The sequence below is a fragment of the Condylura cristata genome, unplaced genomic scaffold (assembly GCF_000260355.1).
Source record: "Condylura cristata isolate star-nosed mole 26May11 unplaced genomic scaffold, ConCri1.0 scaffold00019, whole genome shotgun sequence".
Classification (NCBI taxonomy): domain Eukaryota; kingdom Metazoa; phylum Chordata; class Mammalia; order Eulipotyphla; family Talpidae; genus Condylura; species Condylura cristata.
Window position 1 is genome coordinate 30,139,294 of NW_004567120.1, and position 25,737 is coordinate 30,165,030.

A 25,737-nucleotide genomic window follows, 5' to 3' on the forward strand; every position below is an offset into this window, starting at 1 on the left:
ATATAGTTCCTCTTAGACTGGAGTGGTTAAACTTGTGTGAGCCACTGGGTTAACCCCAGCCACAGACTGATATGTTTGTTGTGCAGCTCTGTGGCTCTTACAAATACATGCAGGTGCTGAAAAAAAAAAAAGAGCTTGAGAAATGAGCTGGCTTTGTGTACCCCACAGTGATGAATAGGACTGGCATTCAGATCTCCCCCACTCCCACCATGGGTCATCTCATCTCTTACAGCTTCTCCAGCTACCCTTATCTATCAGAGCTTGTTCTTGGCAGCTTCCCTTTGTCTACACCTCTGCTCACTCTTCACAAAGTCCTCAGGTTATTTGTTGGCTCACCTCCCGAGCATATGCCCCTCAAGGGCAGGGGCGATATCTGAATCTCTCCATGTCCCCACACCTGATCCAATACATACTTCAGACAAGGTGCTTGGTGTACTGTTGGTGGATGTATGAAAGTCTAAATAAAAGAATAAATGACTAAGAGAGCAGACTTATACAAATGCATCTCTGCTTGAGAATGACAGGGTCAGTGTCGTGGCAGCATCAGAGAGAGGAATGAATCTTCCCTTCTCTTCCAGCAAATGCCTTAAATTCTCTCCAAAAACAATGCTCTCAAACTATAACCAACAAATGAAACCCTGTTGCCACGAATGTGTAACTAAAAGAGAAAAAAAATCATTAAATTCACTTGTACTTTTTAAAGTTGTACTTAGAAAACAATCAAATTATTTTACCTGAACTAATTATAAGACTTCTATGCATCTCGAATATTGCATACAAAAAAGTTCTCTGATTCATCAGTTTTGCCAGTGGGAATAATTAAAAGCATGCATATACAGTAATATTGCTACCAAATTATTTCTTCTCATAAATATTTATCCATAGCCTAAGTTTGTTGATGCTGAGCAGCATCAATATTTTTCAGCTTTAGCTCATATATTGCCCCCCTGACTACACCACAATTCTGAGTCACAGATGAGATATTTGAGAGTTTTTGACTCTATCTTGTCTAGATACCTAGCTTTAGCTCAGTGCTTGGAACACTGTAGAATGAATGAATGAATGAATGATGGTGACTCTGTGAGTATTTCCCGTCATTGAAGTATAGCTGCACAGAGCAAGCTCCACTCACTAGGTAATCTTTGGGACCAGCTGACTACGCAATCCCTGACCTTCTAAACCAACTTCATCCACTCACCCAAGCATTATGGCCTTTTCCAAGGAAGTTGTATCACCCCTTCATGTGCCCAGCACAAATCAAAGGGGGTGGCTCAGTTTGTGTGTCATCTCAGAGGAGTTGAACACGCCATACACGATCTAAGACTGTTCTGAGAGAGCATCTGAACTTGCACATTTCACATCATCATGGGTCTACCAGTCAGTGTCAGAAACTGTGCCAAAAAATATTGATACTGCAAAAAATCAATAAACTGGGGCCACAGCTAAATATTTATTGGGGCAGACAGTGACGCCATGTTTGCTTGGAAAATTCAATCAAGGTTTGTCCAATTACTGTGGGCTTAGATTTGAACGAATTAGCTCTTAGTCATACAATCCTAGAATGTCAGAGCTGGAAGAACCCTTCCACCTCATCTGGCCCTGTGTCACCCTGAGGTTTTCAGACATTGCATTTGCAGGAACACTTCTTATCCAGTGAATTCTTCTCACTCAAGTGGGGGTGCAAGTGATAGATCTTCCTGCTTGGCCTCCCACACTCATCAGCCTCAAACTGCAAAGAAGAACAGACCAATGAATTCTAAAAGGATCATGGACTACAGAGTGGCAGGGAAGCCTAGTCTAAGAGTAGGAGTCATGATGGACTCCAAAACTGTGTTTATCACAGGACCTGCTATTCTACCATGGAAACACATACCTCAAGAGCCTTTTGCATGTGGTCCTTTAAATGGGTTAGAGAAATCTGTTCCCTAAGAAGGATGACACGATGACTAATAAACTTGTTAGCAGGGGTGAGATTATTTAAATTAAACACATTGCTACTAACTGTTACAAAGTTCAGAGGGAAATCTGGAGGGCAGGAGCAGAGGTAAATATCCCTTATCGGAGTGCTTTATGAAGGCAAAGAGGAAGGGCAGAGCCAAGGCTGAATCTCCTTCTCCCCCTCTGCCTGGTGTCAGCATCTGCATCTCACTGGCTGTGAATCCATCTTTTTCTGTAGCAGTGTAGCTAGTTGGTTGTCAGCTTCTGCTCTGCCCATCACTGTGCTCAGCTTGGCTCTGTGGTACCTGTCTGCTGTGGGACTATCCCTGCCTATATTTCCAGGGTCTCCATGCCTGTATGCCTGTTTGCCTTAGAATGTGTCTCTGGGTCTGTTTGATTTTGCACGTGTGTGTGTTCTATGTGCTGAGCACACTGCCTATCTGAATTTTATTTCAGAAGTGATTGTTTCTGTCTTTCTGTTTCTGCCTTCAATGCTTTACCCCACAGAATGGCATGATGGCAATGAGATGAAGGGAGCTTTCTGAGCTGGGAGGGAAACCTGGTGACATTGACCACTTTTAAGTTCATTCAGTCCTCAGGTATCCCATGGAAACCAAGCATGCCTCACAGCTGAAAGAAAAATACACAAGTGAGGGGAAACATCTCTGGTGCCCTTAAATTCCTTAGTGTCTTCTCCCATATTGCTTTACTTTGTTTTTTTCCTACCCCCTCCCTCCTCCTCTCTCTGTTTCTCTATCTTGGATGACTGCTTCTCCTTCCCTCCCCCTCTCTTGCTCTACATATATATGTATTTCTCATTTTTTTTTCATATTTTACTTCTTCCCTATTTTCTTCTGTTTCTATTTTCTTTTTCTCTGGATTTCTTTCCCATATATTTTCTGTTAAAAAAAAAAACCTTCTCTTTGTATCTTTCCCCCAGTTTTATGGGGTTTCATTCTGAATTTGTTTTTATTGCATTCTCCCTTTCTCCTAGATCCTCTTCTTGGATTTCTCCTTCTCACTCTATTCTCTTACGTCACATTGTCACTTTTCTGTGATTCTTAATTTTGCTTATTTTTTCTCTCCCTCTTTCCCTGCCCTCCATTTCTTAAAATCCCTTACTCTGCTTCTTTTTTCCTATCCCTCTGCATCTTGCCCATTCTTCTAATCTTTCTGTCACTAGATCCTTGTAGAAGAATCTGTCAGTCTTTTTTGTGTTTTGTTTCTCTCAAAGACTCTTCAAGCATCGGGAGAGAGAACTTAGCCTCTTTGGCACTAGGCTGAGCTGTGGGTGGGTTCCACTATCCTTTCTCTCACTCATGGGAGGATGGGGCCAAGACTGTTCCCAGGAACCTAGACTGTCCCCACCCCCCGGGACCCTGTCACAGAGCCAAGCTGCATCTTCAGCGGCTGCTTGCATTCCCCGCACGCTCGTGGGAGCGACGAGCCCCCAGGTGCAGTGGGAGAATTCATCAGCCGCCTGACAGGACTAACGATTTACTCCTGAGAAATAATCCATATCCGGATAATGGATCACCCCGACTCCCTGAGACCATTTGTCTTGGCACTTAAATGGCACCAGAATCCAGAGGCAGAACCAGAACTGTATCCCAGGTTCATTGGTAGATGAATAGGCTGGAATAATAATGTTAAGGATTATGATAAGGAACACTTTCTATTCGCATGGCACTTTTAAACTTTATCAATTCACTGGAGAATCACCTTCCTTTGCTCGTGTTCAGTCTCACACACAGTGTGGCACCTGCTTGCAGATTCACAAGCAGGGGATTTTAAAAACACACCCAGTACTCTAGCTTGTTGCTATCAGAAATGGGAGGAAATTGTCATAGTTTCTTTACTCCATGTGACTCCTCCAAAGACTATGTGGCCTTCTGCTTTTTTGGTCTCACTGTTCCCATCTGGGAAATGGATATCTGTGCTGAGAGACACTGTGCTGTAGTGCTTTGCTGGCAGACAGCCCTGAATTGGAATCCTGGTCTGCATTAGCAAACTGTGTGGCCACAGGCTGCTTATTTACTCAATTATAACCTCAATGTCCTCCTCTATAAAATGGGGATACTGGTAAGCCTCCCTCATAGGGCTGTCATGAGGATGAAGAGAGATTATTCATGAAAAGTGCTTAATATAGTGTCTGGCTCATAGTAAAAGCCCCATGAGTGTTAGCTATGATTATTACTACTGCCTGTCTCTTTGCAGGATGCTGAGCGAACTCATACAAATGCATGAGAAAATTGGTCTGGGGGAGGGGAAGAGATTATTGATGAGCCAGCTTCCACAGAGGTGTCCCTAAGGCCAAGGATGGGGGAAGGGGCCAGGAAGAGTAAATTCTAATGACTGGCGGAGCAAGGGATTCTGTTTGGACTGGGAGGATGGGCTAGTTCTAGGAACAGGCAAAGAGAAGCAAGGAGATGGGGGATCAGCAATTAAGCCCTAAACATGTCCCAGTAGCATTTTGCTCCACAGGATCAATTGCTGGCCTTCTATTCCAACCCGCTAACGTGCCTTTTTCAGGGTTTCAGCTGTCAGTTTCCCTGGGCGGGGTGACTTCCTCAAAAGCTGGACAGGAGACTTTTCCTCTGGGGAATACTGAAGCCAGAATGGTTTTGCAGAATGCCAGCATGAACTAAAACTAATGAAATCTTGTGCAGGAGCCTTTTGCATAAATGGAATTTCACTGTACAAATATAAGAAGGATTATTAATATTCCCAATAATAGCAGTAACAATTAATCTTTAGAGAGCATTCCATGACGTATGGCTCCAGAGGGAGACTCCTCGCCCCAGATGGCAGGAGACACCCCCGGAGTCCACCTGCATGCAGAATCACAGCCTGCACTCTTCTCCCCCTTCCCTGGGACCTCATCCTCCTGGCATCACACACATAATTCAGCCCCTGGTGAAATGATTCTAATGCTATTGAGGATCCCTGGAGAATGGATGCTGTGCAGAGGCGGGGAGTGTGGGCTCCTGACTTCAAGCTGTGGGGAGGCGAGGAATTGATACATCTCCTAGCACCAAGGGCCCAACTCCTTGGAGATGAGAAGAGCTTTGTCAAAGCCTGATGGCTTATTAATAATTTTCTCCACTGAAAGAGCTCTGCGCTTATCAATTGACAAGTATTTAGTGAGAACCCTCTGTGGGGGATCTAGAGAGGTTTGGCAGAGCTGACAATATGGTTGAGGAGACAGGCCACAGACATCTAAAGATTACTGACAATGGGAAGCAGTCCCTTCATAAAGAGATGCAAGACCTGGGGCAAAGTGGAAAATATAAGACACATCCAGGACGACACTTCTCTCTGTGCTGGTTTCCCGCCTTTTGGAAAGGTAGCCCGGTGACATTGAAAGAACATTTGCATTGGAGTTATACCAGAGGTCCTCAAACTAGTTATTTAACTCTTATGAGGTTCAATTACCTTATGCACAAGTTGAGGTATAATAATAGTCGCTCACAGGGTGATGGTGAGGATGAAATAAAAAGCACGCATGTTAAGAGCTAAGCATAATGCCTGCACATGGCACAAACCCAATAATCAGTTTCTATTATTATAATATGCAGGAGGAAAGGTAGTGGATGTTTGGAAATAGAAGGGTTTTATTTTCCTTTTCAGGTCTTTATTTGTCTGACATTACATTTCGTAGGAATGAACACTCAAAAAATACTTATATGTAAACAATAATTATAGCGTTTCTCTGTGATACCTTTTAAATGCTCCCCAGTATTGCTCACTAAATTTGGTATGATCAAATTTACAGAACAATGAAATAGCAGAGGAGGTAAATTATATACTCCTAGTGATCTTTGACATCTCTCCAAGCTTCAGTTTTCCCATCTGTAAAATGTGGGTAAGAACACCTAGTTCAAAGAACTGTTGTGAAAATTAAATTGTGTATACAGCACTTTGTCACAGAATAAGTAGAAAACAAATGTTAGTTTCATTCCCCTTCTTCCTTCTATAAAAGTGGGAATAATGAAGAATCATCCTCACAGGAATAGTTACTCCCGTAGATGAGAATGAAATCAAATAAATATAGAGATGTTTATAAATGTTAAGATCCCAATAATAGCCTTTATGGAACATTTGTTATGTATCAGGCACTGTGCAATTAACAAATGTTAATCAACTAAATAAACATGAATTAAGTGTCTACTACACACGGGATACTGCTTTAGTTGCTGTGAGTGATCAGAGAGATAAAGGCCATCGGAGTGCTCAGCCATTCACACAAGAACAAAGCACTAATGACAGGACCTTGAGGGGTCTCCCATTTAGTGTGCCAGAAAAGAATGTCGAGCACAAGAAGAAAGTGTTGATAAGTATAGAGACAAAGGAATAGAGATTTTCAATAAGTAGGGTGGGGGGAGGCAGGTGATTTACACTGCAGTTTTCTACAGAGAAGGTGCTGGTGTCCCCTTGTTTAAGGGGACATAGAGGTGTTTCCATGGATTAGGTCTCCCAAAGGACATTGGGAATTGCAATAAGAGGAAACTCAATGGAATGTGTGTATGTGTGTGTGTGTGTATGTGTGCAGGGGCAGAAAGCATCTTGCTGAAGAATGAGTGTGTGGTGAGAAGAGCAAGTCACACCACTCTTGGAAGGTGGTAAGGAATAAGACTGAGAAAAGGAAAATGGGGTGATAGGTAAAGGGGAGCATGTGGTTGGAGAAGGATTGTTTTCATATAGGAGAGCCTGAATGTCTTTGTGGCTATGAGCAAGATGTCCATAGGGAGAGACAAGATGAACAAGCAGGTGAGGGAGAGGGTTATTGAACAGGCAGAGAAGGCTGAGAGATGATACCTGGGAGGTTTGCCTAAAGAAAGAGAAACTTTCAATCAATAGAAAGAAATGCTACCAAGTGGTCATAAGGATTAAAGCCTGACAAGGGCTACTGCATGTAGAATTAGAAAATGATGAGGGCCTTCAGAGGTGGGTGTTGAGGGGGAGGAAGGAAAATAGTGAGTGGAGGGTAGGGACCACACATTATCTGCTTAAGAGCAGACAGAGTGGGCCTGGTGGTGCAACAGGTTAAAGCTTTTGGCAGCCACCTCAGCATAAGTTCGATCCCCAGCCAGAGAGGTGACCCACATGGCACGGCAGACCTCTCCTGTCTTCCTGCTGCTCCCCTAAGCAGTGTATTTCAGTAGATCTGCCTGTTCTGCTACCCATTGTGTCCCTGGTGAATCATCTCACCCCCCCCCATACACACCTCTGACGTGTACCCCAGTTCTGTACACATAAATAACTATATCTTTTTTAAAAAAAATAATTACCAAGGCAAAAGCCAAAAAAGCTCTTCAAAAAAAAAAAAAAAGAGCAGATAGAGTAAGGTTGAGGGGAATCTTGTACTTTATGGGAGGGTGGATATGTGTAGAGGAAAGGGGAAAGAGTAGCGCAGAAATAGGGACAAGAGAGTGAAGAGCTACTTGATTATTGAGGTATTTGCAGTAGGAATGGCTGAGCTCAGGATGTCGGTGAGAAGGGTACCATGGAAGTGAGAGGAAAGGGCAAAGTATGTAACAAGGACTGTGTCAGTCCTTGAACTGGTATTGGACATTGATGTAACCTTTTATCTTTATCTTTTATCTCACTCACTAGATATGAGGTACCGTTTCCAAGGACAGTAAGGCTGTGGTTTGGCAGAATATATTCATGGTCCTCTCCCTAAGTAGGTGAAGGAACTGGAGCCCCAATTCTAGGACCCTGAGCCCCAGATCATGGCCCAGCTGGGAAAGTCGACATTATGGGGCCCATACTTGCAACACACAGTCTCTTCTTCCCCATTTTCTCGCCTGAAATTGCCACTCCAGAAACCCTCTTGGAAAGAGAGTCAAGTCCACATCGCTGAGACATTCAAGCTTTCCAGATATTTGTTAAGTCACTGGGAAACTGGAGTCCTGAGGTCCAGTCTAAAGTTTCTTTAATTGAGAGCCAAGAGAAAGCACTTTCTGAATATAGCCTGGTCTTCAGCTCTCTGACATGCACATGGCCTGTTAAAGGCTTCACACAGCCTTGCTGCTCTCTGGTCCTAGGCATGTGCAGCTCTGATGGCCCCTCCTAGCCTCACCTCTTAGCTTATAGTGTAACAAAGCTCCTGGAATCTGGAGGGTAGAATGGTGTAGTTATAAGTTCTGGGACTGGACGGCCTCTCATGGTGCAGGTGTTAAAGACAGTGCTATCAAGCTATCAGCAGCCACTGCGGCACAAGTTTGATCCCTGGCCAGGGAGGTGACCCACATGGTCAAACAGACCTTTCCTGTCTCGCCCCCTGCTCTCCTCAGCAGTATATTTCAGTCAATCTGCCTGTTCTGCTCTCCACTCTGTCTCTGGTGAATTGGCTCACCTCATGCACCTCTGAATCTACACCCCAGTTTTTGTACACTTAAATAAAAAGATCTGAAAAAAAAAAATGAGTTCTGGGTGCTTGAATGTACGAGGAGGTCCTGGATTCCAGAGAGATGGTGCTGGGTGGAAGGTGTTAGTGCCAGACCCAAAGCAACTTAAAAGATATTCAACCCTTAGCATCTTTTGTCCTGGCACTAGCTCTGATGTGTGCGTGCCAGGCTCCATGGTACCTAGGATGCTGGGATATAGAAATGTAGGGAGAAAGGACAAACAACTCACTAGCCAAGGCTCTAAAGACAGCAGTGAGTGCCCGTCGAAGGCTTGAGTTGTCCCAGGATTGAGTTATGGTGGAGAAAGACTTATTTGCATTGACAAATAGCAATTAACAAAAGGAGTGATTAAAAATGAGAGAAGCTACAGGCTCAGAAATGCCAGCATTTTCCTGGCCCTTCTCCCTCCTCCTTTTCTTCCTTCCCCTTTGCTCTTCTCCCTTCCTCTCCTCTGCCCTCCTCCTGCGTCTCCATCCACCCCCACCTGCAGCCACTGATGTGATCTCTCATGATCTACAGTCAAATGCCATTAATCCCGACAGGCTCACGAGGGTCCAGCCAAGCTGTCCCATGAACCAATCCTGTGAGCAGACAGGCCAAGGGAAGCGGCAGGCGGACCCCTACCCCGCCCCCTTCGGGGTAGTGGCAGCTAAACCAATGAACCAGAGTGGCTGCCCTGAAAATAATCAATAAATCACTTGGGGTACCAGAGAGGTGGAAACTCCCCAGCAAACAGTGCTCAGGACATTTCCATGACCTTCTCTGCCTTGAATGTCCATGGCGCACCAGCGGCAGGGGCCTGGACTGACTCTTCTCTCAAGGTGCCGCTCCCAGATTCCGCCCAGCCCTTCTCAGTTTCAGAGGGAGGTCATTCATTCCAATGGGATGTGACAGGTGCCATCTTCAGGCGCCTGGCTCTGCTCCCAGCGGCAAGGACTGTCGCTGACTGCAAATCCCCCAAGTGCCATGCTGGTCTGAGGAGAGCAAGCCCTAGGGTGGGCAGATGACCTTTCAAGAGCCACGAACCAAAGCGGGATGACAGTGTGATGTAATGGACCGAGCCTGGGGCTAGGAGGTTGGACACTTGGCTTATAGTCCCATTTCAGCCACTAACTTGCTGGGCGATGTTGGGTAAGTCAATTTCCTCCCTGGATCCCAGTGTCCCCCTGTGATGTGCAGATGTTGAACTAGATTATTTCTAATGGCATTTCTTGATCTGATAAATGAACCCTGAAGTTAGAAAAATGTATATTCTAATTTTGGAAAAAAATCTAACTTTCTTTAGAATTTGTTTGGGGAATGCTTCTCGAGGGTACCCATTCAGCTGCTCTGCACCAACTCCCTCACTCTAAACTCCCACTTAGTAGTGCAGCCACTTCCCAGCAGCCAGTTCATTCTAAGACATAGACTCATTCACGGCTTTAACCTGCCCCTTCTGCTCAATTAGTTCTGTGCTTTGGGCTGGGCTATCTTGATAGAGTCCTGAGGTGGAGCCTTGTAGTTGGGGCCGTGCAGTTAACCCCCAGATTTTAGCATATGCAGGTGGTTTGGCTGTCTGGGTGGGGGATATTTCCCCACACGTTTATATTTTCAAACTTTTTAGCATATAATACAATTGAAAGAATGGTAAATATCAGTATATACCTTAATTAACAATTGGCAATATTTCCACCCGCTCCTCCCCTCCTCCCTTCCCTCCCTGCCTCTGTGTGTGTGTGTGTCTACCTGTCTGCCTGTGTGTGTCTATCTGTCTGCCTGTCTGTGTGTTTCCTGTTTGTCTCTGAATGTATATTGCATTATCACAGCCCTTTACTCTCAAACACTTCAGTATACATTTCCTAAGAATAAGGATGTGCTTAGCAGGGGAGCTTTTTTAAAAAAAAAAAAAAGATTTATTTATTTATACATACAGAACTTGGGTACAGGCCAGAAGTGCAGGGGCGGTGAGAAGATTCACCAGAGACAGAGTGGGGAGCAGAACAGGCAGATTTTCGAAGTACACTGCTGAGGGGAGTAGCGGGCGGGTCAGGAGAGGTCTCCCTTGCCATGTGGGATCCCTCCGGGGCAGGCAAGATCGAACTCATGCACAAGTGGCTTTAGCTTCTTAGTGCTGTGCTTTAACCCACTGCGCCACCAGGGAGGGCCCAGCAGGGGAGCTTTTTAAGGGCTTTGCAATTCTCAGCTAGTGGAATGCACTCAGTCTTTGGAGTTTGAAGGGGATCAGAAGTTTAGGAGGTCTAAACACGGCTGTCAGTATGAATATGGGTTGTGTGTGAAGGGGCTAAGCACAAGTGAGGGAGAGACGCACAAAAGCAACAGAATTGTGTTGAAAAAGTCTCTTCCTTCCTTTCAGATTCAATTTTTTCATCTACAAAACTGGTAGCATGCTAGTCTCTGTCCTGCCAACCTCCCAAGTGGTATGAGATTCAGATGTGAAAATAGATATGAGGGTTCATGGAACTGCCATACTTAACATATAAGGACAGTGACTTGCCAAGATGACCTTAAGAGTTAGAAAAGCTGAGGAGCAATATTTCCCTGGCTTCAAGCTGGGGAGGGGGGTGGGGGTCTCTGGACACAAGGAAGAGGATGCCCCTACCCAAACCCCCAATCTCTTGTTACTGGAAGCTACAAAATGTTTATCTATGTATCTCTTACATTTTTTTCAGAGGCATAACCAAACACCCCAGTTCTTTCTAGTTCTTTTCTGAAATAACTACATTTTGTCTCATTGATTATGGCAGAAAGCTAAAGGATCATCTACACGTTTTCTTCTGGCATTTTCCCTCTGCTTCCCTTTAATTCCTAGTATTCCACAACAACGCTGTTGAGACTTCTGGAGTTGGAAAATTCTCTCAACCAGCCTACCCCCTAGCTCAAAGAGCAAAATACTTTATAAAATTAAGTGAGCATTTGGGATTTTTACCTTGATTTTATCTTTTCATTCAACCAGAGGGATATGTGCGTGGGAGATGCACTTGTCAACTAAAAGCAATTTCTTTGCCTCTTTGGGGACTGAAGCGTAATCGTAGTTCTGTCGTCCTGGTGTCAGGATGAAACTTGCATTTTCCTGAGTGGTGTCAGCACACTGACAGACAGCTCCTAGGATCTGGTGTTGGAAAGGAACTAGGGATGGGGGTGGGGGTGAGATGCCGGGAGACTGGTGTTGGCTCATCTCTCCTCCCCTGGGTGACTTTGGGCTACTTACTTAGTGTATTTTGCCTCAGCTCTTTGGACCTAAAAAAATGGGAATCTTTCTCTCCTATTGAACTCAGCAAGATGGTGCCAGGACCTCGTCGAACTTTGGTGATAGGAAAATGTTAGGAACTAATAGAGCAAGAGGAAGAAATGTGCTATAAAAGCAGAGTATCCTAGGAATACTAAATAGCAGGAAATGGAATTGAAGTTTTCCTTGAACAACTCCATTTGAGACATGAGGAAATTTCGTTTTCCCCATGATTTCATTATGTTTACCAAGAGCCCATATAAATCGCCCCCCCCCAAAAAAAGCAGGGAGGCAGAGTCTTAAAGTCCTAATTACAGTCCCCTTTAGAGAATACATATGATCGCTGTGCATATCACGTGGACCTTCTCAGGGGAATCCTCAAAAATTGAGGAAAGGGTGCTAAGCTTCCAAATCCCGCCATGGGGATGGTGCAGGTAGAGTCCTTTTGTATATCACTCCTGAGATTGCACAGCCCTTCACAGAAACTTGTTGAGGAAGGGTGGAGGAAACTTTAGTCCTCGTTCACAGAGGAGGGAGCAAATTATGCCAGCATCCCTCTACCCAGTTAGTCAGGATACCGGCCCCCCTCCTGATTTTTAACTTTTAATACCATGTGTTTTTCTACTGTGCTCCAGCTGCCTCTTGCCTGATACAAGGAACCCAACCAACAAGTAGAGTCCAAATGAGATAACCTGACTGGAAAATGCTACAGATATATAAAGATTCTTAGAAAATACAAATGAGTGACCTTAATGGAATATACTCATTTTTAATACAACTGGGCCTTATCAGGAGTTGAGTTTTGAGATTTGCTGAATTTTCCATTCTACATTTTTATCCTTACATCAAAGCAAACATAATAATGTGGTTAAAGGGATTAATGTGTGTCAGGGTTTCTTGCAGCTGGAATGCAATAGGAAGAAACGGTGGTAGAGGGTTTTCAGGAAAGGACTTTTCTCCTCTATATTCATTTTCTCTGATGATTTGGCTTGTGTCAACATGAGAAGCTTGTTCACAACGTTGCTTTCTGATCCCCAAACTGAAAAAAAATCTTCTCCAGTAAGTCTGGAGTAGGAGCAGAAATCTGTAGCTATAGCACATCCCAAGTGATGGTGATGCGTCTGGTCCAATGGGTAGTACTTTAAAACCCTTGAGCCATGCCAAGGTTTATAGGCCTTTGATTCTTGCCTACTTATGTAGCTGGTGATTGTTTGCCTGGGTGCCAAGCACTCTTGAGCCTCAGAAGAAAAATGATGGAAAAGTTTACGTTCCTCCTCATAGTCATCAAGCTTCTAGCTTAATTCTCTCATTGTGACCTCCTCCCAGTTAGACTACTAAAGGCTGGATGACAAAAATCCAAGGCAAGGAGCAGAGTGTTTGGCTTTAAATTGGAACTGCAATGAGAGACCCTTAAAGCCAGCAATATGTCAACGTCTAGGCCGGGACTGGCAGAGTGAAGACAGATACCCGATGAGCCCCTTGTGAGCACAAAACTTTGGGATGAGGGGTGGAGGGCCTGGCTAACAGGCTCCTGGTCCTTCAGTGGGTGCTAAGGAATTGCATTCATGGGAAGAAGTTGTCTTAACTCATCCCACACCCCTGCACAGGAAGTTCTGAGTTTTACTCACAGGCCAACTTTCAGCTTCTCCTGGGTCACCAGGGGTAGCCCCAGAGCCCTGTACTAAGTAGGTACACAAGCACAGCCCAAAGGCCCTAGTCATTCCCCCTCTAGCTGGTATTTTATTCAGCAGTGACAAGATTATAGGTTTTCTTTCTATAAGTTTTTCTGACTCCAGAAAATATGTCTATTAAAGAAAATATGTCTATTAAAGAAAATACTAATATGGAAATAATAAAACAGTTAAAAATTGTCCATGATTGCACTGTTTAAATACAATCACCATTAAGATTCTGGTGCATTTCCTGCTAGTCTTTTTTTTTTCTCTCTCTCTATGTATAGGCTCGTTATTTATTTGCACTGTTTATATTACAGTATGCATACCTTTTGCCTCCTGTCGTTCTTCATTTAAAATAATCATAAGTGTATTTCAAATTATCATCTAAGCTTCCAAATTATACATTTAAAGATAATTGAACAATCATTCTTTGAGTGAATCAACACTATTTACATAGCTCAATACCTTACACACAGAGGACATTTGATAAATATTTGTTGAATGAATGGATGGATAGGTGGATGAAAGCATTCCTCTATCACATGACACTTCATTAAGGGTAAATATTTTCAAGAGGAACTTAATACTAAGTAACTAAGTAGCAGAGGAGTTGGCTCAAGGAAAAGAAAGACAGGAGAACTGCTAACTTGAATGTAAAATACATTTTTTAAAAAAACTCTGAGGTCTGTATTTTTCTCTTTCTCTTTTTAGTTTGCCTGGATTTCATTCATCCCTATTAAGATACCCACTTTACAGATGAGATAAAGGAAGTCTCGGTGTTAAATAATCATACAAACATTAGATAGTGTGCACATAGTAGAATTTGGCTTCCAACCTAATCTTGGTGTGGAGCATCTTTTGCTTTGTTCTTGTACCACCACCCAGCTCTTGCAGAAAAAGGCAACAAAGGAGAGCAGGCATGAGCTTTTACCTCAGGTAGAGCTCTCTAGAAGAGGAACTGCAGTTACTGAGGCCTGTTGCATTGAACTGAGAAAGCAGTCTTTAGAAGCCCCTTCTCCTCTCTCCCAAAGCTAATTCAGCTGGGGAAAAAAAAAGACCCCCACTGAGCCCATTACAAAGCTAGTGGATAAACTCATGGGAAGAGGTAAGGCCAAGATTTCACTATCCAGAGCCTGAAACTGGACATTTCTAGATGTCAGGCTTGGATGACTGGGTATTTGCACAGCAGAAATTGGTAAAAGAGCAGGTCTGGTGAATGTTTGTTGTCTTTGATTGCTTTTAGAAAACAGAAAAAAATAGTTGGAAATGATTTAGAAATCGGTACAAAGGCAGAAAAGTGCCATGCTTCCTAGAAAGGACGAAGAAAGTGGAAGCCCTTTAAAGTCTGACTATAGCTCTACGTTGCTATGAATTGCAGGGGAAAGTCAGGCGATTTTTCCATTTTATGCACACCTTTTGCCACGTTAATGCTAATATCAGTGGTTAACAAAGCAAATGTAATAACCACTCTCCCCAAAGGACCTGTGGTTGCAGCTTCTACTCCTCGGGCCTGCAATCGAGCTGTTGGAAGAGGATTTTTCATAGTTCTTTTTAACTCCTCTCCAGCATTTTGATCGACAGAGCCCCATTTCCCCATTGGAGGAAAGCAAGGCACCTAGTCTCATTTGTACAACTGCCAAAGGGGTTGGGGGAAAATTCATTTGGGGCCTTGGGCTTAGACAGAAAAGGAAGTTTAGTTCAGAAGCCCTTCTTGCCCAATATGGTCCAGGCCTAATGGCTGCTTCTGTCTCAGGATTTGAGGACAGGGCTGGTTTGAGGACAGGGCTGGTTTACCACCACCAGATGCTTCAAAAGCTTGGAACCTGCTCTGATATGTTTCCCCTAGTACCTATTTAAAAATTTAAAATACAAAAACCTTAGAAGCCACGAAAGAAGTGTAGTTAAATCCATGCCAGACTACCCTCCCATGGAAATATCAAGTATCAAATTCTTTCTAAAAATAAATATTGGTGTTCCCTCCTATGCCAGCGCCTTGAGCTAAAGCATAGGCGTTGGAATCCAAAAGTCACACAGCAACTGTGGGTACCCCATACTTCCATGCACCTTGACACTGCATTCTTTTCTCTCAGTTGAGGATCAGCCTCCTCAAAACAAAGCTTCCCAGGAGGGAAAGCATCTCCCTCTTCCTGGTGGGACCACAGGCAGCCACACTCTCAAATTTGGAGCAACTTGGGGTGGGGTGGGGAGCAACAGTCTGCTCACACTTGTCTTCCAGAAGTCCTCCGTGGCTTACAATCAGATGTGGAGCTACCCAAGGGCTGAGAGTGCCTCCCTTCTGATTAAGGTGTCCTAGGACAAACACCCGCTAGTAGCCTGGATTACACTCCCAGAGGGTTGTGCCAATGTCTCTGCTAAAACGCAGGGCTTTCCAGGCCTGGAGTACAGTCTCACCCTAAGAGCTAAGGCTCCTTGAGACAGGTGCGCCAACTCGCCCTCAAATTTCAGCTTCTGGAAACAGACCCGCGTTGATACTACCCACTAGAGCTCCTGGGGGCAGGGAGCTCCCCTCCCTCTCAGATTTGGGGCTCACCAGGGCTGAGATAGCTTCTCCCCTCAGACTCTAGCTCCCCGGGGTAGAGGCAGGGTCCCGACCTCAGAGTCAGGTTCCTGGGACAGCAGCTATGTCCCAGGCTCCCTCCACGCGGGAGGGGGGCCCAGGGGGCGCACAGGGGATGTGGGACCAGCGGCCTCCCTTCCGGCGGGGGGGGGTGGGACACCCCTGAGGCCCTGCCCCCTGCGTGACAGGCTTGAGGTGTCCGGTGACCGCGACACTGTTAGCTGGGTGCAGGGTGCGGCTCAGGGCGTGGTCACCGGGGGCTACTTAGGGCGGCGGGTGTGGGGGACCGCGCGGAAGCTAGCTGCGAGGCTGCTGGGCACTGAGCGCGGGCCATGGCGTGGATTCTGGACTGTCTGTTCGCGTCGGCCTTTGAGCCCCGCCCCCGCCGTGGTGAGTGGGACCGCGAGAGTCGGGGGGCTAGGGGGTCGCGCCGGGGTTGGCAGGACGACTGGGAGGCGGCCGCCGCGCCGCCTGAGCTGGGCGCCCCGGGTCTGGGCTCGCCATCCCCCCGCCTCCTTTCCCTTGGCTTTTAGCTAATTGTTCCGGGCTCCGGGGACCGCCCGTCGAGGCCCCGCATAAATCAGCAGCTTTGCCGGGAACCGCGAGCCCTCGCGCTAATGGCTGGGCTCCTGGCGAGCGCGGGGGCGGAGTCGCCGGCGCGGCCATCCCCGGGGACCGCCCAAGCGCTGGGGCTCCGCGTCCGGGAGCGCAGTCCCGCCACCTCAGCTTCCTGAAAGCCCCAGGAGGAACGTTCCCTGCCGCGCAGCCCGGGTCCAGACGGCGGGGGGTGCCTTTCGCCTGGAAGCTGGTCTCCATTGTCCTAGCCGCAACTCCAGAATATCAGCTTGTGTCCCTGAAAGTCGTCAAATTCCGTCTCTGCCCCTTCATTTAAGAGCGGTGACACTGAAGCCCAGAGATGGAAACGGCTTGCCAAGGTCAGACAAGGAGCTGGCAGTCAATCTGGTTTGGCTGGCATTGCCAGCTGCCCACTGCCCCAAAGTGCCTAAAGCGGAGACTTGCTGTCTTCAGTCTGGGTCTTTCCCTGGGTACTCGAGATCAGTGTTTGAGCCCCCTATCCATGTGAAGGACATAAGCTTGCAAAGATCAGTCTGGGTCTAAACATGTGGGTGTCACTTCCCCCTTTTCCTGGAACTGATTTTACTAAGTTCATTTTGGAAACAGGTTATCTTTTTCTCCTCAAAATTTCAGGGTGCCAATGTTTTCTTTTTGAGATTTCCCAAGACCACCCCCACACTGTCCTTCAGTCCCCCTTGGTAGGCCCCTCCCCCTCCAGGCTGCCACCTGCCCCCCTCCCCCCTGCCACCTGTTTTTCTATAGTCTCCACCTCCAAAATCTATATTGGTGAGAGTGCGTCACTGGTCACTAGCCAAAGGCCAAACCTGGGGTTGTGGCCACTTTCCTCTGCCCCCTCACAGACAGGGGCGAGGAGGCGCTGACAGGAGGTGCCTTAGCAACCTCATTCAGCAGAAACCAGTTTTCAGTCATGGCCAGCCCCAGCACCCTGCTGAGAACCATCCCTGGAGTCTGACCTACTGCTAAGGAACCAAGGGCAGCATATTTAGCTATTTAGCAAGTTCAAGTACAGTCTTTGGCAGGCCACAATGTCTCTGAGCAGGAAAGAGATATGCATGCATATGGTTTTAATTTTCCCTTCTGTATACTTTTCCCCCAAGTTATTATGATCCTGGTAAATTTTTTTTTAAAAGGTGTGTGGGGGGGGTTATAGTCACCTTTTAAAGTCTTCCTGTTCTAGGGAAACTTCCCACCCCTGCCTGGTCTACCACTCTGTCATGTGACACCAATGAGATCAGGAGATGAAAGTTCCTTTAGGAATAACCCTGTTGGGAGGGGTCAGTAAGGAGGAATCCCATCCTCAGCTAAAATTAGCCATGGTTCTTAAAATTAAGTGGCTTTTCTTTAACTCAAATCTATGTCCTTCAGGCTCTGGCGCTGACCTTCATGATCCTTCCAAGGGAGCAGTGCCAGCCCTCCCCATTCCCCCACACCCTCAGTCTTGTTCTTATCCAGCCAAACAGCTACAAGGCCTACCCGCATCTAGCTGCTCATCTTTGAAGCTGCTCCAAGTTGTGAATGTCCAATGACCTGGCCAAAAGAGGATTTCCTGCTGTGCCCCTGTAAATATGGTCCTGGATAACTGACTTTTCCTCCTTTGGAAGCCCACGTCACACTCATGGTGTACAGATACATAACCCTAAATACATATATTCACACCCCCACACTCACACAAAATGCATACTTTGCCTACATCACATAATTTTCATACACAGCACAATGCCCACATCACACATGTACACCCCACACACAAATGCCATGTACATATCACTCAGTTCATGCAAATTGTTTACATTGCAATTATTTTCAACTGAAACTTTTTTTAAAAAGTACATTCAATTTCTATTTTAGAGTTTCCATTCTGTATTTAGTTGGTGTTTAAACTCTCAAGTGCAAGATCTATTCCCTACTTCATTTCCAGTCTGGAGAGGGCTGTCTCCCCACATATGCCAATGTCATACCACTGCCTACACCAGTTCTATTACTTGTACAATCACAGCTTATATATGTGAAGTACTTCCCAGAAGCTAGGACTTATGCTCTCTCCTTTATATTTATAATCTCCATTAAATCATATATCACTTTTATTAAGTGATTAGTCTTTGTACAGTCTTGTTTTTTTTTTTTTTTGACCAGGTAAGAACCAATCATTGCACTCTCCCCTGAGAAATTCTGTGCAACATGAATGGTAACTTTGTGCACAACTATTGATATTCTGTTGGGCTATAATTGCCCTTCAAATGCCTTCCAGAAATACTCAGGAGTCAGCTGGACAGTGCGGAAGGTACTCTCAGTGTTTCCTCACTCACTCACACACACATCCCTTTGCCAAGGGTATAGCTGATATGTCGACATAATCTTCTGAGGATGACAACGGGCCCTGGACAACCATACAAAGACATTTGGGAGAAGCATCATTGAGATCCAGGTAGAATGTGGGCCCAGAAAGGTCTTTCTCAGGGAGAAGGACCGCATGACTGACCCACTTGTAGTTCTCTTTCCAGTTCACTCTTGGCATTAGATTTAGTCTCAAACAATTGGACTGCTGTAAAGCAGCCAAAACGCTAAAGCTGAAGGGACCCTGGGGCCCACTTTACATACAAATTTGATCTTTTCTTGGAGATGGCACCTGATTGATTTGCTGAGGCACCACAATACCATTTTCCAGAGTTGGGGCAAGTTTGCCAATGAGATACCTCATTTCCCTGGTCATGTTATCAGATGAGCACCCCTATTAACTAATACCAAGAGTTTCCAAAGTTCCTCTGTAAAACACTTGTTTGCACCTTAAAAGACACTTTTTTCCCATAGGAAAAAGGTGTGATACTCTAGAGCTTACGTGTACAGATTGGCCCATATTTTACCCACCATGAGGACAAAATGCACAGTCCTTGTGATGAAAGCCGGGAGAAAACAATACTCTCACCAATGGACCACAGGCTCCAGCAGTAGAACTGATAGTCATCAAGCTTAAATATCAAATGATGGAAAGCACATGAGGTATTGACAGAGCATGACACCAGGTCCCCAAGGGCAATTATGGCAGTGGTGAAAGCAACATCATTCTTTTTTCACACTCATCTACTAAGACAACCTAGATGTTCCACTTGTTAGAGTAGTCTACAACTTTAAAAATGGTGTTGATGGAGAATTTTTGGCAGCATGGAAAATAGTATGATTGTAACTGTTGTATGTGCATTTTTGAAAGACGAAGAAAAATTCAGCAACAAGGTAAAAGGATTCTATTAAATAGGAGGACAGCGGTCATTTATTTTCTGTTTCCTAAAATTTCTATTAACTTTGTTAATTTATCTTATAAACTTTAAAAAGGTTTTAAGAAAGCTAATTGAGGACATGATATGCACATAGTCTGTAAAATGGTCTAATATCCCCACTATACATAGTTTAAATCTAATGGATTCCACCTGACTTTAATTTAAATATAATCCAACCAAACGTGATCTCCCCAATGATCATGAAATTCCCTGTAACATTATGGGAGAGGAAGGCACATTGGTTTGAATCCCAGGCTGGCTTTTATAGTGTTGCTATGAGCAAGTTATTTACCCTCTCTTAAAATGATGTAATGATGCCTTCATTTAGGGGTTACTACTTCTACTACTAGTTATTATATAATAAATAATTATAATAGCTATTAAGATATTAAGGCATATTAAATGCCTTCTATGGCTCAGGTATCAAAATATATGTCTTATTCCTTCTCCAGATATTTATTATATAAGTCAATTTTCATAAACAAGCTCATTAAACTTTCATGACAACTCTCTGAGGTAAGTTGTGTTATCTTTATTCTAAAGATAAAAGCTCCTGCAAGTTGCCAGGACAGTAAATCCTAAAAATTAACTTTGTATGGTGACGAATGGGAACTAGACATATATGTCACAATGTATACCAATATGGAATCATGATGCTATATGTCTGAAACCAATATAATGTTGCATGTCAATTACACCTTAATAAAAAAGTAAACAAAAGTAAAATAAAACCAAAGAGAATAAATACAAAAGCTCTGAGGAGTTCAGTAGCTTGCTCACTACAAATACAGTGGCTGAGCAAGGATCACATATTTTGGTCTGATTTCAAAGCTTGAGTGAGATTAAAAGAGATAACATTTGCAAAGATTCTAGCACGATGTTGATATACAGCAGCCATTTACGAGGTGGTAGTTTGATGTTGATCGTGTTCCCTTGCTCAGAGTACAAATTCTAGTCTTTGTTCTATTTGATTACAGAGTCCTTTCTCTAACAAAGTGCACATTTCCACTAGAAGATACAATGCAAATACCACCTGTGTCCTTATAGCTAGGGCTGAGTCACTGGGAAAAGAGTTCTGTTTCCTTCTGGCAGTATCATTTGTTCGCACATGTATCAGCAGAACTAGGTAGATGGCATGTTTGATGAGCATTGGCAGCTACTGTCACATCTCAGATACACCTCTTGAGAAACCATGTGGCTATTCTTCATGTGGATCAGCACCCAATACTGTGGAACTGGTAGGTCTCTGGACTGAGAAAAGCTTACTGAGTGGTCGGGGCATATCATGAATCGATTTGTGCTCTAGCTATTCTCTGGGGAGTATGGCTGACCCTTAATTGCTAACCCTCTCAATACCCTCCTCAAAGCAAAGGCTACACTACTTTTTCACAGATGGGGGCAAAACTGGAGAAGTTTTTCTAAATTTCTAATCCGCAGCAGAACACACTGATAAGTTACCTTGAATGGTGGCATCTGGGGTCAGTGAGGGGTAGATGCAGGATGAATATGAGAGAAATTGAAGGCACCTTCAGGAATACTTGAAGCTCGGCTTCCCAGAGCTTTTTCTGCCATGAATTTCAACACTTCTACACGTGTAGCCTCTTTATCCCTTTCCAGGTTGTCTCTCTCTACCTCCAACTCCACAACCTTTTCCACTACTCCCTGTGTAAATGCAGCTTTAGATTGTAGTGACTTGCTTTTGTCTCTAGAGGGAGGCCACAGCCTCTGGGAGGAAAGGGCTCTGACTGGGATCTTCTCTCACTTTACCATTACTGCAAAGAATAGATTATGCTTCTCCTGAACTGTGAACAGATTAGTAACAACTAATTGGAGCTGGATTTTAGGTGCTGCAAAGTATATGTCAGAGAACCATCCTTTCGCCCCTCATCACCCCATCTTCCCCCCCCAACCTTGGTGGCTGCTAGAGAAAAAATGACCCTGGGAATCCTAATTGCCAGGGTTGAGGTGAGAAACAATAAACCTACAAAAAGTTCCGAGTCTTGGGGCAGTTAACCAGGAACTATCCATGCTTCCATTCTCTTCAACACATGGACCCTTGTTTAGGAGATGGGGTTTAGGTTGGATCTGTAGCTCAAGTCTGGGGGGGGGATGCTGGGGGAAAGTCTAGGCACTGAGCAGGTAGTTTGACTTTCCTGTGTGGACTGTTACATTTGAAACCTGGGTCTCATTAACACTGTCAGGAGAAACTGCAGAGTGAGAATTGGATTTCGGGTCCAATTCTTCCGGGGTTGCATTAGGCTGATCAAAACATCACCCTAAAAGAAGAGGGGCTATTTCAAGAGTGTCAGACAAACAAGTAATGAGGGGACTTGGCAGCTCACTCAGTCGACTTCAGTCCCTGAACGCCCTGATTGAGACACTCTGGGCTATTTGAGAAACCTGGGGTGGGGGTGTAAAGTGAGGAAGGGAATTAACTAACTTTGTCTTGAACACTGACTATACATGTTAAGCATTTGGCTGGTACTTTTCATATTTTACCTTCTCCAGTCATCTATGCATTTCTAAAACAGGTGTTAACCTTGCCAATTTATAGACGAGAAAACAGAGAAATGAAGTAACATTCCCAAGATCACACAGCAAGAACATGATGGAGCTAGGATACAAACTTAAACCTTCTTTCTCTCAAGCCTGCAGTAATCTTCTCCCCCATGGAAACAAAAAGAAGCAAGTTTACAAAAAAAAAGCTGATATTTAAAGCAAGTTTACTTCCATGGGGGAAAGCAATGAAATTCACATTTTGGTCCTTTGCCCTATAGGTTCTTGTTTTGAGGAGAAAACATGCTAATCTGTATTTGCCTTGGGTACTAATGGAGTTTATGAAACCATTTTCCTCATATAATGCTTTGGGGACACATGCTCTGAGCACGAGACAGAGAGACAGAGAGACACAGAGAGACTTCTAGCAGGAATTTTAGGACCCCTGCTCCAGGACTGCATTTTTGAAACTACAGCCCTGGAAATTATTTTTGGCCTCTTCAAAGTTCAAATGTTTCCCTCATTTTGCAGGCAGGACCCTTGTGCTGAGGGCAACAGACAGTTTTTATAAACCCGGTGGCACTTACACAACAGGATTTTATAGGTGACCTGGTGGGTTTTTCTGTGTGTGTGTGTGTGTGTGTGTTATTGTGGTGGGAGACAGGGCAAGAACCTTCTAAGAGGAAGAGGCTTCAGGCTTCATACAAGTGGCTGTAGGAAGTGGAAGTGAAGCTAGTACTTTCAGAGGTGAGAGAGGAGGTATCAGACTGCCACAGTAGCAGGAAAACCAAGTGCCTGGGGTCAGATGTTGGGAGGCACCAAAGGTGACAGGAACTCACGGAGGGGCTTCTGCTAGCCTGTGCCCCGAAAGACTGAGCCAGGCCTCTCTAGTCACTAGGCCCCCCCTTTTTCTCCAAAAGAAGGCTTTCTGACTACAGTAGTAGGCAATACTTTTCCTGCCCACCCAGGATGAGGTGCTGACCCAGGACCAGCTGGGGAGGGGAAGCTTTATGGATGTTCCAGCTGCTTCTTGTTCGCACACCAGGCTCATTTGTGCCAGTTGAAAGGGCACAATAATAACAGTAGCAATTTAAATCGTGCTTCTTGCTTTCCCCCCAGAAAAGTGGTGAAGTGACTCACCGCCATTGAATTGTCCCTCTCCATCCACCCCCTGACCTCTTTGCAGCTTCTAGGCTGATTCCCTGGGGCTTGAGCTGGAAGCCAGTGCTTCCAGCAGCCCTTTGGCTGTGTCTGGACTGACTCCCCCCACAGTAACTATGCTCCCCCAAATGCGATATATTGTTTTAATTTGGATTTCTCAGGTAAGGCTGCTTGGAAGACTTCAGAGCAGCATGAGTGCCGCTAGGCAAGGACAGTGCTCCCCTCAATCATGCATAATACAAAATGGGCCCCATTCAAGAATTTTTGTGTGGGGGGGAGGGCTCTGCTTATTTCTCTATGTAGTTTGATATGGAAATAGCTGCTCTGCTTGAAATTTTGTGCGTGCCAGGTTTCTGGTGGTAATGCTGTAAAAATGGGTGCGGGAAAATCGTGGAATCATTCCCTGACTCTATCCTGGCCCCTCTTCCCAGTTCCCCTCCATACCTAATTTCCCATACCCTATGGCTAAGGAATGCTCATTCTCAGCTCTTTCTTTTCAGCACCAGCCTAAGGAGAGCTCCAGGACTGAAGCTGGTGAGGTGCTTATGAGTCTAGAGTAATTAAAGATTTTGAGGTGTCAACAAAGCAGGTAATTAGGTAGAGAAAGTATCAGCTGTCTGAGAGACAAAGAAAGTAATTATGCTGAGCACTCTCAGTGCTGTCAGTAAACTCAAAAGAAAGATTTGTTGGAAAAAGATACAGTTTGATAGAGACTTCAGTGCCTGGCAGGAATCATAGGACTCTTGGTGAAGCTGCCTGGCATAGAAGAAAAGGTTTAGGGAACATGACAGTCCTGTGTTCAAATACCAGTTCTGCTGCCTACTGGCTGTGTGACTTTGGAGGAGTTACCTAATTACTCTGAGCTTAGCTGTGATATGTAAATTAGAAATAATCATAGCTCCATCTACCTCCTAGGGTCTTTGTGAGGACTCTAGGAAATAATGCAGGTTAAGAGCATTAGAACAGTGCTTGGTATGCAAAAAGTACTTAATAAATGGCTAAATATTATTGCTATATTATTATTCTCACTATATATGAGATATTTAATGTAGGAATTTAGACTTTTAAAAGAGACAAATAATTGCAGTTTTGTATGAACATGTCATGAGAAATGTGAAAAGTGCAACTATGGAGGCTCAAAGGAGGAATCCCTCAAATGGGAGGGGGGTGTAGAAAAATCAAAGAAAGTTTTGTGACTTGAGTTAGGCCTGGAAAAGCCTTTAAAAGTTGTAAAGAAACCCAGGGGGGAAAGGATTCCAGGCAACTAGTTCTGCCCACAAAAAGTGGAAGAGGTGTGAAACAGGCCCTGAGCAAAGAGTTGGGCTCTGCTGGGCGCTAAGTGGGGAATTGTGACCTCCCTGGGAGGGGAACGGGGAGAAAGAGGGGTGTATCCTGTGAGTGACCAAGAATCCTTCCAGTTTACTCCCTCCAGCCCCGGCACCGCGCCCTAGGCGCCCTACCTGGCCAATCACGTGCGGCGCCCTCCTCTTCTTTCCTCTAAGCAGCCAGGTAAGCTCACACCCTGCCCCAGCAGCCTGGGAGGCAGAGCATTGGGCAGCGGACCCAGCCCCCGCAGGTCGGGCCAGCGGGTGACCCAGCCCAGATCGCCGGCCCCTACCTTCTTTCCTCCCACTGCTCGTGCGCGCACACAAACACACACACAGCCAAGCACAAGCACACGGTCACCTGGGTTCTTTGACAGCCCCGTGCTTTCACACACTCATGCCCTCCAACACACACCCGGTCTGCAGCCCTCTGTCCATGCACATACACTAACCACATGCGTCCCCACCACGCACAGGAATGCATCACACCCAGAGGCTGGCCCCTCACATACAAACCTCTGAACACACACCCCTTAGAAAGCTCATACAGACATCTCACGAACACACATACTATAGCAAACACCACCCAGGCACCCCAAGTGACATAGTGTACATAAAGGTAAATAAACCCACACCGAATACACATGCACGCAAGCTTTAACAGGGAAACACACACATTGTGGACATACACACACTCACCACAGCACAACCACAAAACCCAACAGAACCATACATCGAACACACCCACATCCAGCGCGAACCCACATAGTCATACTATAATCGGACGGAAACATAGCACCTACAAGCGTGCACACACAAACCCCCGCACAAACACGCCCTATGTCTGATCACAAGCCAAATTACACCCCACACCCAGCACTCAGACGAAAACCAGCGGCGTGCACACATACCCCACACCCAGCCACACACGGAGCGCACACACGGACGTACCGCACCCGCGCGCGCGCACACACGCGTACATGCATACATACATACACACACAGTCCGCCCCTCCTTCCCTCCGGGCGGAAGGGAAGGGGCGAGAGGGGAGGAGG

The 25,737-nt window shown here is 45.3% G+C and overlaps 1 protein-coding gene across 2 annotated transcripts in view; it reads left to right on the forward strand.

Annotated features, from left to right (window-relative positions):
• Positions 1-25,737, forward strand: part of ARHGAP36 (Rho GTPase activating protein 36) — a 52,588-nt gene that overhangs the window by 5,426 nt on the left and 21,425 nt on the right. Inside the window, exon 1 of one of the 2 annotated variants that reach the window (XM_012727095.1) lies at positions 16,128-16,221. The exons of the other annotated variant lie outside the window; for it this stretch is intronic. Within the exon in view, the coding sequence (XP_012582549.1) occupies positions 16,164-16,221 (58 nt within the window). The 5' untranslated portion in view covers positions 16,128-16,163. Of the gene's footprint in view, positions 1-16,127; positions 16,222-25,737 lie in introns of those variants that run through there. 2 annotated transcript variants of the gene reach the window in all.